The following is a 17,861-nucleotide window of genomic DNA, read 5'->3' on the forward strand; positions in this document are numbered from 1 at the left end:
GCAGTAATTTACACGTAGTATGGAGCAGTGCCCACTGACTTCTGGCATGTCCACTGCTGGACTGCACCATGTGACACATGGCAGGTGCAAACGAAATACTGGAAATCAGAGAGAAAGAAGCTGACCAGACCCGAGTGAGAGATGAGACAGTGAGCCACAGACTGGCCTCCTTTACTGATGTAACTGGCCAGACGCCCCCTTCAGACACCATGAGTCATTGGAGCACTGCTCCAGACACCAGAGGGTGTCTCTGCAGAATTAACCTCTTGGGCTAATCTGAGCAAGAAGTACATGCTACTAGTAGAAGCTATAGGTGTTGTTCACAGGAGGGAAGAGAAACTGAGGCACTAAGGAGATTCCCTACAAGAACAGATTTAAAAGGCTGGGGCTCTTTAGTTTAAAGGAGATCTAGGTACATAAGAGAACGAATGGAGCAGAGAAGCTTGTGCAGGGCCGTGATTTGTGGCAACGCTCACTGAAATTAAGAAGATACCTTTCAAACATGTAAAAGGAAATACCGTTTTACTCAGTTACCCTGTGGAACTCTCTACCACCAGACATTGTTGAGACGAGTGGAATTTCAGGGGAAAGAGGACTGAACACAAACTAAGAATAGCAGCTGCAGTTCAATAATGGACGTTCTGTGCACGGAGGCCTTCAGCCTTGGGCCCAAACTCATTGCCAGCTGAAGAACAGGGAGGCCCAGCCTGCAGACCCGACACAGACAAACGGCCAAGAACTTACAAGAGGGCCTGGAGCATCAGGCCCAGCATGAAGCTTCTGATTAGAACTACAAGACTTGTTTTAGGTAAAGATCTCAGGCTAAATTCAGCACTGGTGCGTGCAAGTCCAGAGATGCCCACTGAACGCAAGGCAAAGGCTGGATTTGGCCTTTGCATTTTAGGGGGAAACCTCAGCTCCAGCAAAACCCCTCTGGTTTCTCAGGCAGCCTGGCTCCATGTTTATTCATTCGTTAGCCTGCTGTGGATGAAGATGGCACCGGTATCATATCCTCATAGAAAGGGACTTGGCACTCCACCAGCAGCAATGGCATTCTCAAGGACCTCTGGGGCCCTCTGCTGGACAGAGGAAGGAGGCTTGGAGCACAAATTTACCCAAAACTGAGGTAGCTAAATAATGTCTCCTTACAGCGCGATAGTTCCTTCTTCCCACTAAGTGCAGAGAACCCCATCAGGCAGAGAGCAAGCTGGGGGGAGATTTTCCCCTAGCCCTGTTGGAGCAGCACGCTTGTACTTAACAGCCTCAACATGGCTAACTGCCCTGGAAGGACACTTGGTCCTTCTAGCACATCACCAAAGATGCCAAATTGCTTTGCCAACATTGACAATGCAAACTTCCGAGCCTTGCGAGATGGATAGACGAATTCTCCCAGCAGGAGACATATGCACATGAGCCCAAGAGCACCCTTCATGACCTCCCTCAGAAAACTCAGTGTCAAGCCAAGCGTTTGCAGGATCTAGGCCTAAGCAACTTGCCTGAGCTCACACAGGACCATGACATGGCTGGAAAACAGCATCCCCAGCAGAGATACACATTTCAACATGGTGTTGGCCAAATCAGAAGTGCATCCTGGGCATTTCACAAACATCCAGACTAGAGATGGTCCAGCACCCTGGGGACAAGTCACCCCTGAGCTCTGAGGTAGTTTGGACCAGATCTGACTCTGGATCCATACTGTGCTACCAACCTGGTCTCTGGTGAGCTGAAGCCAGGACCGGCCCCTTCTGAGAGGTCAAAGCTGTGAGAGACAGATGGCCTCAGGCCTCCTTGTATTTGTATTGCCATAACTTTTGATTACCAAGTGCTTTGCTCCCAGACTGCACATGTGTCTCTTTCTCAATCTGGATCCTCACATCCCAAAAGGGAGCAGAAAACATCCAGAAGGAAAGGCAAAACGTGAAGACATCAGCTTGGTAAGGAGACAAGAACAGTTCCCAGCGCAGGCGAGGGTCGTGCCAGGCCACACACTCCCATGTCAGACGTGCCCCTGGCATCTCCACTCACGTGCAAGTCACTGACCCGCCCCATTCAGAGAGTTTGGCAGAGCATTCCCTCACCATCCTCTCCCCTATGTGTGAGGGTGAGGGGCCAGATTGACAGCTTCAGAGACTGAAGGTCTCTGCTTATTCATGGCATGGACGCAGGCCACGGGAGCTTCCCCCGCACTGCTCCATGTCCCCGCTTTTGCCTTCAGGGACTTGCCTCTAAGGGGGAGAGGGGCAGTTTGCACTCCACTGCCCATTGCCCACTATGGAAGAGTCACGTGGAATTTAATAGGGAGGATGCAAAGATTATATAGGAAACCTGCTAAAAACTTACAGAATTCAATGAAGACTTATAGCAAATCTATAGGGTTTTGAACCGCCCCCCCCAAAGGTAGGCACTAACTACATATATTCTAGTCCATGCACCATAACCCCACTGGCAACTGCTGAGGCTGCCAACCAAGACAACAAAGTGATGCCCCGGGTGCCAGAGACAATAGGATGGATGGAAAGCACCAGCTCCTTTGACGCTCACCTGGGCGGTGTTGGCGGGGGATGAAGTGACAGCAGGCCCATCCCCTCCAGCCAGCTCAGGACTAACATTGATTAGACTGATCATGGGACTCGCACTCAGCCAGGGGCAAGGGGGGGTCAATACAAGGGTGAGGGAGCAAAGGGGACCCAGAGAAGAAAAACTTAAATCTCTAAAAGAGAGTCAGAGGACTCCTCAGCAGATGAGTGAGCCCACAGGACCTAGCAGAAGCAGCGAGCTCTGCACAGCCCTTCCTCACCTGATTTGTGGACGCTCCTGAGGCAGGAGAGGGAGGCATTCAGCCGGGCACACTCCTCGCTGTTGGCCCCAAACTTCTCCACCGTCTCACAGACCTGGTCATCAGTCATTTCCAGAAGGTCCTCCAGGCTCAGCTGGCCAGGGGTGATTTCCTAGAGATGAGAGACAGGAGAGGGCTGAGGGAGGGAGAAGCATCCTGAGAGCTGACTGCAAATCAGTCTCAGAAAACATCAACAGGAAAGCCTGTCCCCTGTGCCATGGCACATGAAATCACAGACCTTCCTACAGAGGAGGCACTTAAGAAAGAAACCTGCTACCACCTACTGGCACATGTAAACAGACTTCCACACAGCCTGAGTTCCAGCTTTGTCTCATGTTGTTCACCAGGACCCAATCACACCTGAAACTCTATACAGCCCAGAGATATCTAGTGGATGAAAAACACACTCCAAGTAAACATCATTACCCTGTGGACCAGTGCTGAGTATGGATTGGAAATTTTATTATAGCATCTCCAATTCCTTGTAGACCATTACATGCACATAGGAAGAAATCTCTCCACTCTCACCGCTGAGGCTACTACAGCTGCATTGATAGACTTCCTACAAAGGGAGCTTCAGTATTAAGGAAAGGTTGCAGAGCCAAACAGCTGCTTTCTGATCTCATGTAGACAAGATACTAAGCAAGATCCCACCTTTCTGTCTCAGGTTGCTGTGCTGGCAGAAGTTAAAAACCCCACTGCCCATTGAGGGGAGAGGTGGGGAGAATTCCTTCTAAAGCAGATTGTAACTTGCCAAGCACTCTGAGCTATTGCAGATCTGGGTTCTGCACCACATGTAGCCAGTGACTCTCCACGTGACCCTGGCCTGATCCATTTACCTCTCTATGCCCTGCCCACACATCTGAAATACTGACCCACCCTTGTGACGAGAGAAAGAGTGCGCACCTGTCAAAGTCAGTACTAAGAATCATCATAAAGGCACATTTCTCTCTAATGGCTGAGCTACTACAGGCCATTAGGGGTCCCATCCAGCAGGGTGCATAGAGCTCTCAGCTCACACCTTGATTAATGGCAGTTGAGGGTGTTTAGCACCTTGCTGGGTGGGCCCTACAAACGCAGTCTCCCCTGATAAGGCAAGCCCTTTGGGACCGCACAGTGGGAAAGGCACCGTCCTATGCCAGATTCCAGTCCATTCTAACACAGGGCTCCACAGAGCTGATCCAGCTGGTGCTGGGGCAAAATTTAGAAGAGAAACTGAACTCAAGTTAGACCTTGAGAAGTTCGGTTCTTACCCTCACTCCAGAGGGCTTGAAGCTGGCATGCGTGCCTTAGCCAAGCCCACACCTACAGTCACAGCTCCTGCAGTTGTGACTGCATCAGAATTGCAGTTTTCACTTTAAAACGAAAGTCTCCAGTCTTCAGATTCGAGCAGAAAAGCCTGAAAATGTGACTTGAGTGTAACTGATTTATTCCTATCTGCCTGAGTCTGCCGAGAGCCTGAAACAATAGCTTGGAGAGGTGTGAACTACACTCTGCACCTCAGTGTAGTGTGAACTCCCAGACCCGCTGCTCTGGAGAACCACACCCACACCACTCTGACTAAGGACTCTGTGGGGTAGGGGAAGGAAAGCAGCAAGCAGACACACTCCAGATGCTGAGGTAAGTATCAAGGGAACCCCCTGCCTGTGAGGGAGAGAATGGACTCCTGTTCTTGTCATTATTTCTCTCCCATCCATGGAATGGGGGTCCTGCTATCACTCCTATGAGGAGAAGAGAAAGCCCATGGCATTTGCCATGCCTCTGAGAGGGGAAGGGGTCTTCTCCAAGTGGTGGGGATGGAGCCATGGGGAGGCCCCACCTAATCATGTGCCAGGACTCTGGACTGCCTTGGTCCATCCCTGTCCCTGGCATTACCTAGGGAATTAATGCCAGGCCAGCCCTGGTGGGGTTCTCCAGCCAGGCAGGCCCTGGCCTGCAGAGTGCAGTTAGAAGGATATTTTTCAATGCGTTCCCATTAGTTTTATCGCATTTCAAGTCCTTGAGAGAGCTTGTCGGTGGCTACGTCATGGCAGGACAAGGCTTGGCCCTTCCATAACCCCTTGGATTGATGGCTCTGAAGCACAGAGATGGGAGTCTGAATCATGGAAGGGGCAAACCTACATCTTCAGAAGAGCCCATGGAGCAGCTACCACAAAGATGCTGTGGGGCTGTGTTACAGAAGTGCTGAGCACCCACACTCCAGCCAACGTCAATGAGAGCTGCGGGTGCTCAGCACCTGTGACCATCGGGCGTGACGTGTCCCAGGTGAAGAAGACACATGACCATTTTAGCCGGAGCAAATTGCCCTGGTTCACATAGCGAATCAGTAGCGTGGTCAGGAAAGGTCCTAACTACAGCTGCTGGGCCCTATTCACTAGACAACACTGCCTCTAGGTGCTGTGGCATCGCAGAGCCACCTCACCGCTGAATATGCAACCCCACATTTCCCAGCCGTGAGAAATCTCGCCACTCCGCAGTTCAGTGTTACAACAGGACTCAGGCAGATGGGTGCAGAACAGTCAATTAGTGAAGCAATTCCTCCCCCTGGTGGAAACTCTGGTGACGTGCATTCATCTTTTCCATTTTCATGGGGAAGAGTGGAAGACAGCTTGCTTCTCTTTTCCGCCCTCTAGCCACAGTCTCCTCAGCACCGACCTCTCCCCACCGCTGCCACCACACCTGGTTTATGGCTCAAACACACAACTTCCCCAGGACAGGAAGCCTGGCCTCTAGCAAGCCCAGCCATCCCACAGAGCGGCATCGTTAGCTACCCTGCCCAGCCACCTTGGGAGGCAGGCCGAGTACTCCAGCCTCATATCACCAGCCAGGAAAGTGAGGCAAACAGCAGGCAAGTGACTTGCTAAAGAACTGGGAGGCCAAAGAGCGACAGCCACCACGGCTGGAGAGCGAAGAGAGTCTTCCTTCCCAGGACAGAGAAGGTGAAGGGCTCACTCATGATGGAGTGGCGAAGAGTTGAACTCCAGGCAATCGTTTTCCTCTCGGGTTGTCTGGCCTGCAGCACTGGCCTGTCTTTGGAAGCTCCCCCATCATACTGTGCTCTTCCCTGCTGGCTGAAGAGGGGCGGCAGTAACTCCAGTGGGATTTTTGCCTGCTTCCTTTAAGCCTGAATGTGGCCTAGTGGGAGCTGTCCACGCTGAATCCAGTCCCAAGTGTGGTTTGAGCAGGGAGCTAGGAGTTAGGACTCCTGGGTTCCATTTGTGAGTCTGCCCTGGACATGGTACGGGTCTGACAGCTCGCTCTGAACTGCTCTGCCTCTGCTACCCCTCTGCAGTATGGGCATAAGCCCTTGCCCTGGCTCCCGGAGTGTGCTGGAGGCGCTCGGAGATCCTCAAGGACAGCGGCTCCGGAAGGGCATGACACTACTGCTCACAAGCAGGCCGGAGCTGCTGTCCCAGGCAGGCAGGAGATCTGCATAGGAGGCTGGCTAGAGCGTGGGCGGAAGGAAGGGAGGCAGCAAATGGGTGTCCCACTAGGCTCAGCGCTGGCACGCTTCATTCAGCATAAGCGGGTCTGTGGCAGGCTGCCAGCTCTTGTGGGTTTCATGACAGGCTCCTGCAATTGGGACCTGGCCCTCCAGCCAGGCTCCCCTACTATCCAGCTCTTTCTGGAACAGCATCACCCTTCCAGTGTCAGTGTCCTTCCCCCACGTTCCAGCCAACGTAAGAAAGCCCATCTGGTCTGCTGCCCCTTTGGGGCTTCCCTCCCATCCCAGCCTCATCCACCAAGCAAAGTCCACAACTTAACAACCTGTCCCTCCACAGCTGGGCTTGGGGTCTCTCACCTCCTCCTCACCTGGCCTCTCCATCCCTTCCTCAGGAGCACCAACCGCTCCCCTGGAGGCTGTTTGCTACACTTTCTTCCAGTCCCTAACTCACAGCCTCAGCTTCCCTTGAGCCCTGGCCCCTTTCCAAGGCTACTGCAGATGTTGATCTGGTCCCCTGCAGCCATACCCCACACACGCTGGGTCTGCTTCAACCCAGTCCTTAGACGGGAGCCAGCACTTCCTCACCCCAGGCCTTCTTCCCCTGCCTGACTTCTGTTCCCCTTCCTAAACTCCCTCTTCCACCTGACCACACTTTCCCCAGGTGTTGCAGATTATGTCCATCAAGCCCTCCAAGTGTTCATCAATCACCAATTACAATTCCCCCTTCGCCTGGTCCCCACAGGCACCTACACTGCAGGTGGGAGCGGGCCTCCCAGCCCGGGCTAGACAGACACACCCACCTTCGCTCACACTTGCACACTGAAAATAGCAATGTGGATGTTGCTGCTCCTGCCCTGGGGCTCAGGTGGGTGAGAAGCCGCAACATCCACACTGCTAATTTTATCACACCAGCCAGCTCAAGCCCTGCTAGCCCCAGCCTGTCTGCCCAGGCTGGAATGCTCCCTGCCAGCTGCAGTGCAGACACACCCTTAGAGGGCCTGAGTCACCCCATGACACTGTCCAGGTTGCCAGAGGCCTGAGTTTCAGAGGGGCTCAGAACCTACAGCTCCCACTGACCGTCCGAGGGTTAGAGGCACTCCAGATCACTGAAAATCAGGCCCTGGGTGCTCATGATGGTGCCAGGACAGGAAGGGGCAGGTGCTGTATGTGGGCAAGGCAGGACTGACTGGGGAACTAGGGGTGGTGTGGCCACATCACCGCATGCAGGCAGCAATGCAGAAAACCCACAGTGAGGGGAGCCAGGCAGAGCAGGGGACTCAGAGATAACACTGGACCCATGGAAGCCAGCACCAGACAAAAGAGGAGAATATAGTTGAATTCTAAAGACTAAATACCCTGATAAAAGGCACGATGAAAATCCAGCCCTGGCAAACAGGAGTTACACCCAGTTTAGGGATTACCAAATAGGGACTAGGTGTCTAAACCTAATTGTAAAAAGGATCCTGTTATCTTCAGCCAGTGATTTGGCTGCATTGAAATCCTGGGGTCTAGTATGAACTGGCACAGGCCAGCCCAGAGAAGGTGGTTCCCCATGTGGATGGGGATTCAGGGCTGAGGTATTGAATTTTCAATACCTTGACTCCCTGGAGTCACAGGTTCAAATACTAGCAGAGCTGGTTCAACACTTCCAATAAATGAATTCCCTGTTGCTTACTGAGCCTTGATCTTTTCAATGAGGCCTTAAAGGTCAAGGTCCTGTCTGTCCAGGAGAACATAAAAGCACACTTAGCATTTCTCCCACGGTAAGGCTTGGCCTTGGTCTCCTTGGCTAAAATCTCTCCTCTCCCCAGTGCTGCACAGCATAGTGGCTCTAGCCCAGAACAGGCTGCATCTCACTGGCTCTTTACATATATATGGTGGTTTGTGAAGCGCTTTGGCAAGCCTTCTGCATGATTGGTGCCGTGTAAGCATTAAATATTACAGGGACTGGGGACATTTCCACCTCTGCTGGTTTCCTACAGCCTTGCCAGAGACGCACAGTTAGACAGACACTCGGAGGGTGTGAGAATCGGAGACAGTCCTCGGATTCTAGCGGGGCTCAGTGCCTTCTGCAAGGAGCTTCAGCGCCTCACAGGATCCTGCACTCGGGAACAAGACGCCTTGGCTCCGCTCTGGAGGCAGCAGTGGACAAAACTGCACGGCCCTTTGGCTGCTCTGGTTACAGCACCCCATTTCCTGGGGCCTCCCGCTATGCTGGAGCTGCTGCATTGAAAAGGTTTGATTGGTCCTGGGGATTCAGGAGCCCATAGTGTGGGAAGCCTGGAAGAGAAGCAGCTGCAGAGCCTTGGAGAGCAGTAGCATGACCTCTGCCCTCACCTAGTTCATAACCAGCCATAAGGAGAGGGAGCTATGGGGCTCGGTAGGTAGAAGACAAGAGATCAAAGCCCACAGGGCCTAGGGGATAACCTGAAGCATAGAAGTTTGGGGGCCAGTTCAGCAGAAGGGCACACACACTCCACCAGTAGATGTGCTTGAGCAGTTTGCATGTCCCCAGGAAAGTCAGCCTAGTGGTTAGCGCAGAGGACGGGGAGTCAGAAGACCTGGTTTCTGCTCCTAGCTGTGCCACTACCTTGTTCTGTGACTTTGGCCAAGCCACTCAGACCACCTGTGCCTCAATTTCCCCGGTGTATGACAAGGCCTCCTGCTTCAAAGGGAGTCGCAAACCATAATGCTTTCCTAGCAAGTGTTACTGAAACACAAAGGGTGTGTTCTCAATCTGCCGGACAATGGGCGAGGTGAACTGCTGGCTTCTGTAACCTGGCCACCTCCCCACCAAGAACTATCCACAGACAACCAGCCCGCTTCACACCCAGCGACATTCAGTCACTATCAAGCTGGGCCAGATACGAGTCAATGACCAAGATGGAACGTTCCCCACCCCATCACCAGTCAGCTGAGCCACCCAGCCCTCTGGACAGGCACCTTACATTAAAAATCAGTGCAAAGATGCACAGGCAGCATGTTTTTAAATGGTGGGGTGAGGAACAGAGGAAGAGATAATTCTATACAGAACCTTACCTCTGCCCTCTTGTGCAAATGTATTAAGGATACAGTCTATAATTACCCAATCACATATTTCTACAGGACCTCTGCTTCAATCCACACAGTTTGGAGGCACCTCAAACACCACACAACAGCAGGGGAAGCAAAGGAAGGGGATATTTTGGAAAAGGGAATGGGGACAAAATCCCACCCTTAGCATAACCAGTGCCCTAAGGTATTTAATTCCATACAGACAAGACAGGACCTTGGTTTTCAAGGTCTCATTGAAAGAGCCACACACAGGAAACGTCTCAAATATTTCTAAAATATACGCTATATAGTTCAACCCCAAGTCACAGAGCTCAGTGCAGGAACGACCGGCTGATGTTCTCGGACTTGTGTTAGGCAGGAGGCCGTACGAAACAATCATGATGGTCTCCTCTTGCCTTAAACTCCAGGAAACTACTTCGTCTGGCACCCTTGGGAAGATGAAGCCCAGTGCTAACCCTGCTGGGATCTCAGGCTGTGCTTTCCCCGAGCCAAGATGTTTCCTAACGGCTGTTCGGTAACGTTTTCCAAGTGCAGATTGTCTGCTCTGGAGCTGGAAGGTGGGAATTCCTGCTGGAGGCAACAGCTATCTCTGTTGGAGCTAACATGCTAAAAAGAGAAGTTTCAGAGTAGCAGCTGTGTTAGTCTGTATCCGCAAAAAGAACAGGAGTACTTATGGCACCTTAGAGACTAACACATTTATTCGAGCATAAGCTTTCGTGGGCTAAAGCCCACTTCATCAGATGCATAGAATGGAATGCATAGAATGCATAAAAAACAGATTCCAACGAGAAACTGCTGAGCTTGAATTAATATGCAAACTAGATACCATTAACTTTGGCTTGAATAGAGACTGGGAGTGGCTGGGTCATTACACAAATTGAATCTATTTCCCCTATATCCTCACACCTTTTTGTCAGCTGTCTGAAATGGGCCATCTTGATTATCAGGACAAAACTATTTTTTCTCCTGCTGATAATAGCTCATCTTAATTAATTAGCCTCTTAGAGTTGGTTGGGCAACTCCCACCTTTTCATATTCTCTGTATGTATGTATATCTTCTCACTGTATGTTCCATTCTATGCATCTGATGAAGTGGGCTGTAGCCCATGAAAGCTTATGCTCAGATAAATGTTAGTCTCTAAGGTGCAACAAGGACTCCTGTTCTTTTTGAAAAGAGAAGGGTATCCACAGCAGCACAAGCATGGGAGGGGCTAGCTGCCCTGAGTACATACATATAGGCTCGGAGGGGATCATCCTGGGCTGTCTAGCCCAGCCCCCCACTCGTGCTGCCTCGGCAACACGATTTTCAGCACGCTAGCTCAATCAGGGCGAGCTACACTTCCAGCCCCAGTGCAGACAGGCCCTTCTGAGACCTCGACCCACGTATCCCACTGAGCCATCACGTCGAAAGAGCAATGAGGCCATCCTCTGAAAAGAGGCATTTTCCACCTCAGATTGTATTACTGGCTTGTTTGGGAGGCGGAGAAAGCGTGTCAGGGCGCACGGCCCTGGGAACGCTATGGCATAGGACAGGGGGCTGGGTTTGGTTTATTCTTCAGTCCTTTTTTTTAAAAAAAAAACCCACCTCTCTGATGAGCTCAAAGAGAGGAGCTACTCGTGCGCCTGAGAAGTGGCCATGCCCAGCGGGATCAGAGGCTCCTGCTGTCCCCTGAGGTACAATGCCCTTTAGACCACGCTGTGAGTTGAGTGCATGGTATGCACTCACTGTGGTGAATGGTCTCTCTCCATCCCTGGGATCAGCACTTGGGACACGTAGGAAGCCAGAGACCCTGCTCTGAGTGTGCAGGCAAGGGCTGGAAAGCAGGCTCTAAGGAGGGATTTGCAGGAGGGGAGGCACACAGGGAGTTGGGGAGGTGGCTCAGGAATGAATGGGCAGAGGCACCAGTGAGGAGGCAGAGGGAGGGAACTGGCTGGAGCTTGCAGGGCGAGGCAAGAGGCAGGAGCTCCAGGCTGAGGGGGGCATGCACGCTCCTTACCTCCATGACCTCCTTGCGGATGTCCACGATGCGGAACCAGTGCAGGAGCTGAGGGAAGCCCTCCAGCTTGGCACTGCGCTCCTGCCGGGCCACCTTCCTTTTGCACGAGAGCTGGCGGCTGAAGTACTTGACCAGCTTGCTCTGAAAGAGAAGGGGAAAGGTGTTTCGAGGCAGCCGGCACACAGCAAACACACACTCTGCCCTTTCCCCCAAAGCTACCACGTCCCCCTCTTTGCAGACAAAGGGCAACCACTCACTTAACACTGAAGAGTTTCAACACTGCATCCCACACCTGCCAGCCAACCTCCCCAGGGATTGCCAATTTGCATATATTTCCTGAGATTTGAATCTTTACAGGCACAAATCCACCCAGAGCACATGCCAGCCCCACAGCTCTGCGGGAACAAAACCCGAGCACGGCCGAGAATGGCACGTGTTGCTGGAGAGGTCAGAGTCCTTAACTGCCAGACGCACTGCAACCATCCCCCAGTCACACCGACCAGCGTCTTACTCCACATGTGGCCCCACTGAAGTCAGGGGCACTGTTCATAGAGTAAAGTGCTGCTCAACACAAGCCAGAGTTGGCTCCTAAACTACTAATGCCAAGTTTCCAGTAGTGTTCCCATGCCTGGTTCTTCCTGGTCCCAAGAAGAGTTAGCAGGAGGGGAATATCCACCCCTTGCTTAGCACTCTGTTCCAGAAATACCAGCTCTGTACTGCTGTTCTTGGAAAGACTCCTGCATCCAGCAAACGCTGATGCCTGTGGGTAACTCTTGAGTGCATCAGAGTTTGTAGGATGGGAGCCCAGGACTGTCCACTGGAAAGTCAGGGATCCAAACACCCCACTCCCTCTTAATAGCTCTGCAGAAGCTCATCTAAGGATCTGAGGGAGCAACCTGCCCCATTACCAGTTCGTAGAGCAATACTGAAAGGGATGACATGAGAAATATGGACACTAACGCCCTTTCTATTCTGCCTCATGGAGAGAGTCCAATCTGCAGCCTCCGGACAAGTAGGCAGGAAAGAGATGACGACAACAAGCCATGTCAGTTCACACCTGCCCACCCCTCAGTGGCAGCTTTCATACACCATACCCGCACGGTCCTCAGGGCAGCAAACGGCTCAACTCTCCCTCTGCCAGGGCCGACATCTACAATCAGCGCAGGAGACTGGACAAGCCTACAGCGCAAAGGCAGCACTGATGCATTTCATCACCCACATGTGCAGACCACAGAGGGTTAAATGAACTTCAGTGGGTGCCAGAAGAATCTAAGGTTAGAATTCAGCCCAACCTCAGCACCTGCAGAGAGCCGAGTGGACCTGCTGCAGCCAGAGACTAGGCTGGCACTGGGACACTCAGTTTTCAATTGGGAACTGAGTGCCCCATGCCGTGGGAAGTGCCTTCCTTCCCGGAGAAAGCCCTGGAGTGGAGACATCGCTGCGCCCGTCCTTTCCTGGGTGATGCTGAGCACTCCCACAGAAGTCAACGTGACTCCTGCCAAATTTTCTCAGCACCTGGCAGGATCAACGCCTTTCATTACTATTATTGTTAACAGCTCGCCACGTGCCTCCTGGTGCGAATCAAAGAACGTGTTCCCTGCCCTGAGGAGCTATTCCCCTTCCAGCCCCAGCCATCTGATGCGGGGCTCTTGGTCAGAACAAGAGGCTGGCAGTCAGGATCCCTGGATTTTACTGCTGTCTCTGCCATGGCCGTGCTGCGTGACCTCAGCCCAGGAACATTCTGCCTCAGTAAAATGGGATAATTACACTTCCTGAGCGTAACATTTGTCTGCCACTAGGTATCATTCCAACATTTCAGTTTGCAGGGGACTGGGGTAGCCATTTGGGCTTTTGGTGCTCAGTGCACAGACAGACCTACATTTCTCCTCACTGGTCACACACACATCTAGAGCTAGGGCCTTCCATGTCACCTTTCAAATCTTTCTGCAGCCAACCCTGACAACTGCAGTTAGAAAACAAAGATTCTGAACTGGAACGACGCTAAGTACCTGGCCGTGTTAGACTGAAACAGAGATTATAGTATGGTTCATTGTCATGAGAACACAAGAACGGCCCTACTGGGTCAGACCAAAGGTCCATGAAGCCCAGTATCCTGTCCTCTGACAGCGGCCAATGGCAGGTGCCCCAAAGGGAATGAACAGACAGGTTATCATCAAGTGATCCATCCCGTCACCCAATCCCAGCTTCTGGCAAACAGAGGCTAGGAGCACCATTCCTGCCCATCCTGGCTAATAGCCATTCATGGACCTATCCTCCATGAATCTATCTAGCTCCCTTTTGAACCCCATTATAGTATTAGCCTTCACAACACCGTCTGGCAAGGAGTTTAAGACACTATCGCAGAAAGAAACCCTCTGCAATTCCCTTTCACTGCTTTCAGCTTGGCGATTCTGTGCCCCTTCTGTGGAACGCTAGGTGGCACTAGGCTACCGTACATGCCTGGCTGAAAATTTCCCATTTCCACAGCATCCCCTGCTAGATGCATTATTATTAATGTGACGTATAGCGCTACAAAAAATACAAGGGTAAAACCCAGGCCATTCCTAAAAATAGTGAGCACCAGCCTGCTCCCAGGGGAGTCACTGGCAGAACTCCCTTTGACTTCAGAGCTTGATTGGCTACCCTCACATTGCAGCTTAAGTGAAGGTTGCACAACTGGACCATGGAAAGAAGAGTTAACAGATGGGCAAAGGTTAGAGAGAGTGAAGATCAAAATAGCACCTTCAAGTTTTAGGGATTTTTTTAAAAAGGCAATTGGCAAGGATTAGAAAAAACATCCCGAGTAAACCTAACAACCCTTCCCCCCCCCCAAGATATGTGCAATGCCACTCAGCTAGGGGCTGGATTAGTAATACTTGGCCCTGTTCCCCTACCACCTCCCTCCAGTTTGTCTTATCTTGCTATCTCTGTGTGGTCCCCATTGTGCCCCAGGATTTACAAGCACAAATCCTCACCAAGTCCCATTAGTCAACATGACACTGCACTGCCACAGGGGCCTGCTATAGCGGATCATGATGCAGACTCAGGGCCTGACATGGTTAGTTCTGAGACTCTGACTGTATCTTTTATTCATAATACCTATCACGCTCCGAAACCTAGCATAATGCATCACTCAGTGTGCTTTGTTCATTTATTTTGTCAAGTGTAGTTTAGGGGTTTTTTTTTTTGCTGCCTCAGTAATAAATATAGTACTGCAGCAACAATCTGTGTCCTGTGGGCCAGTCTCTTGACTCACACAGATAGAACTTCATTCCAGTTAATGTAGATGCATCAATGTAAACACTAGGAAAACGTGACCTAGCTCACACATACACTGTGGGTTTTGGTATGGGGGGAATTCAAAGATATCAAGAGCAGGAGTAGAGGCTGCAAAGGAGACACAACAGGTGCAGCACTCTCCTAGCAAGTCTTTAAAGTGATGTTTTCCAGGCTTCTGCTGTGAAGTGATTTGCTCACTCCTTGGATGGGATGGTATTATCGGCCAGGGCAAGGGAGTCAGCAGCATGCAGAGTACTGGGCTGCCAGGATCAATAAGGGATCCTAGCTGAGGACTGAACATTATTTTGTAATTGTTGCTTTACATATGAGCAGGCTGGGGGTCTCCCATGTCTGGGGTCAAGGTGGAGACTTGGGAAAAGGGAGCTGCCGAGCAGGAATCCAGATCCTGTTGTTACACCCCAGTCTATACAACTGCAGTCATGCTATTGAAGTCAGTGGATTTACCCACAAGGAGAATCCAGCTTGGAGTCAGGGGTTGCCTAACTTGCCGCCCCAAACACAAAGCTGTCTCCAAGTCTCTGGTCTCACTTGCTGGCCAGCAAAGGGGAACCACACATCCGCATCCCCTCCTAGCATCCCTAGAACAACTGCTTCTCCATGGCAACGGGCCTGGGCAGGGGTCCTTACCTAGCCAGGTGGAGCCCCACGACTCTGTTTCAGGATTCAGTAGAAACACTGGGCCAAAGCATCCTCTCCATGTGCACCCTCCAAGGGGCTCTCCTGCAGGCAGAGCTCTTCTTGCAGGGACACAGGGGAGTGCACTTCAGAGATACTCGTTTCCTGGCGTACGGGGAGAAGCAAGACCAAGAGCAGGAGATTCTACAGCAGCGTCTCTGCAGAACTGTTCCCACCCCAGCCTGTAGACAATCCATGCATGAAGCAGCACTGGCTCCAGCAGGATTGCAGCCTGGGATGGGGGCAGGGTGCGCTAGTGGAGTAACCCATTGATAGCTTCTGCGTGCGCAGGTCAGGAAGAGGGGATCTCTTCCGCAAAGATCCCAGTGATCCCTAGGGTTGGGAAGTTCTGTACAAGAGTGAAACTGACTTGCCTCGTTCAGTACTCTGGGCAAAAGGAAAACATGCAGCATCAATGGTGAAAAGAGAGTTGGAGTTTCAAGTTCCTTTGCTGTAATAATCAGAAGGTGCTGAATAAATCACCTGCAGGGTATCTGCTCATTAAGAACGTGAGACCCCATTCTCCATGCTCTGGTACCTTGTGCAGTCCTCACCCCCATGCAAAGCGCGCAGGAAATGCCAGTTGGGAGGCTGAACCCACCGTGCACAGTTGGAAATGACTCCGCAGTACGAGGCAGGAATCAGGCCAATGCTTTTTGACCTGACAGTGTCCCCTTAAGGAAGAGGTGTTGGGCTCATCTCACCTCCCTCAAGTTCTAAGCCCCGGAAGAGCGTTTGAAACAAGTCACAGGAAAGCAAGGTCTATTACCAGCATCCCACCAGCGACACAACAGGCATCCAGGAGGTAGAAGACGCGCTCTTAAAGGTACTTCTAAAACCTATCTGGCCCGGCTGACCTTTCCCCCTGCTTGATCGCAGCCCAGACAGGCGCTTATTACTCCTTGGGAGGGTCAAGTGCCTTGACTTGTCTGTAGTCATCAGCATTTAAGAACTGGGCCCTCCACCCTGCAGTTGGTCTTCACAAACCTAGGCCTCCATTTTGCTACTATTGAAGTCAAAGGCAGATTTGCCGTTAAGTCAATGGGAGCACGGTCAGACCATGGCATGGGCAGAGCGCCTCTGAAACAGACATGAGGTTTTCAGCTTCTGGCTGCTAGCAGCCATTCTGCTCTGATTGTTGTGGAAACGGGCACCAACGGACTGAGCACTCAAACTCACGCTCCTCCTAGGCCTGGGACCGGCCTACCTGAGGGATGGCCTCTCTCCCCACGTCATACTGCCACAGCTATGGCCAGCAGGGGCACCTGAGCTACATTCTCCCCTCGTTATAGAACAGAGGATGCTCCTGGCCCCATTCTCAGCCTGGCCTTGGTGACTTTTGGGAACTCTGCAGACGTGGCTGGAGAGGGCTGAGGGCACTTCCCCGAAGGGCAGCTGGAAAGGAAAGGAGTTCCCATTAAAATACTCGCTGTAATACTGCTGGGGTTTTACTGTGCTGCTAACGATGCGTTAGGGCACTGAGTCTTTTGGATGGGCTCTTTATTATCTTACAGCTAAGCCAATAAAGGAGTAGTATGACTACTCCCACTGACGTCACTGGGGAAACTGGTTGCAGGCTTGGGCCCTCGGTGGGTGAAAATTCAGCCAGGGGATTTGTAACTTTATTTGAAAGAAAGGTGGGTGGTGCCAGCCTCTTCCTTTATTTCCACCAGGCTGGCACCTGCTCCCAAAGCAGCAGAAGCCAGCACACAAGCGGCCGTGTGAGCTGCTGTTTGTTTTATTGATTTCTATGGCATCTACTCGCCTGACCGCTACATAGATCAATTACAGACAACTGATACCCCAAAACAAGGACAGAAACTACGCAAAAGAAGTGTCTTGTCCCATTCCCTAAAGGGCCCTGTAGTTGAGCTCAGACATACAAAGGCACTAAATGCTAGAGGTGCCTGCTTCCCCTCCACCCCACCCCCTTTCTGACTTTAGAGCCCTTTTATAATCAGCAGTGTTTGAAAAATGGGGAGTGGGGAGAGAAGAGGTTGGAATGAACACAGCAGTTGGAGTTCTCTTCACAAGGCCTTTTTCCTTTCCACACAACTCCACTCCAACTCTAGCCCATTTTTGTTAACATTAGCAGTAATGTCCGTCCCCGCATCCCCCCCTGCCAAGCTTTATGGGGTGACAATCTTTTATAAAAATGCACTCCCCCCAGGTGTTCTGGGAGAGACCCAAAGCACCGCTCAGAGGAACACCCAGCACAGGATTGGTGCTGCATTAGCACCTGGAGGCTCCACTCAAGATCCAAATCCCATGGTGCTAGGTGCTGTACTTCCCACCATGGGATTCAGATCTCAACTGGGGCCTCCAGGTGTGAGTGCCCCAACCACAGATGCACTCAGTGTTTCCATCCGAGGGGGACAGTATCCTTCTGAGACTTTACAAACACCTCTACCAGGGCACAGTCCACTCAAGGACAAGTGAGGTACAGCCTTTGACTGTCTAATCTCCTGCAGTGCTGGAAATCATCACTGTTGCTTGGAAGAGCAGGGAAAAAGACATCCTGACCCAAGTATGATATTTAACTCAATGATGCCCC

General features: G+C 51.7%; 1 protein-coding gene across 3 annotated transcripts in view; it reads right to left on the bottom strand.

Annotated features, from left to right (window-relative positions):
- Positions 1 to 11,467, bottom strand: part of KSR2 (kinase suppressor of ras 2) — a 250,094-nt gene extending 238,627 nt beyond the window's left edge. For 2 of the 3 annotated variants that reach the window (XM_050924133.1, XM_050924134.1), the window contains exons 1-2: positions 11,333 to 11,467; positions 2,798 to 2,948 (exon numbers count right to left, since the gene is read on the bottom strand). In XM_050924133.1, the coding sequence (XP_050780090.1) occupies positions 2,798 to 2,948; positions 11,333 to 11,338 (157 nt within the window). In that variant the 5' untranslated portion in view covers positions 11,339 to 11,467. The remainder of the gene's footprint in view (positions 1 to 2,797; positions 2,949 to 11,332) is intronic. The other variant, XM_050924132.1, reaches the window with a different exon arrangement.
- Between the last annotated feature and the right edge of the window lie 6,394 nt (positions 11,468 to 17,861).

Source organism: Gopherus flavomarginatus, chromosome 15 (assembly GCF_025201925.1).
Source record: "Gopherus flavomarginatus isolate rGopFla2 chromosome 15, rGopFla2.mat.asm, whole genome shotgun sequence".
In the NCBI taxonomy this organism is placed as follows: Eukaryota; Metazoa; Chordata; order Testudines; family Testudinidae; genus Gopherus; species Gopherus flavomarginatus.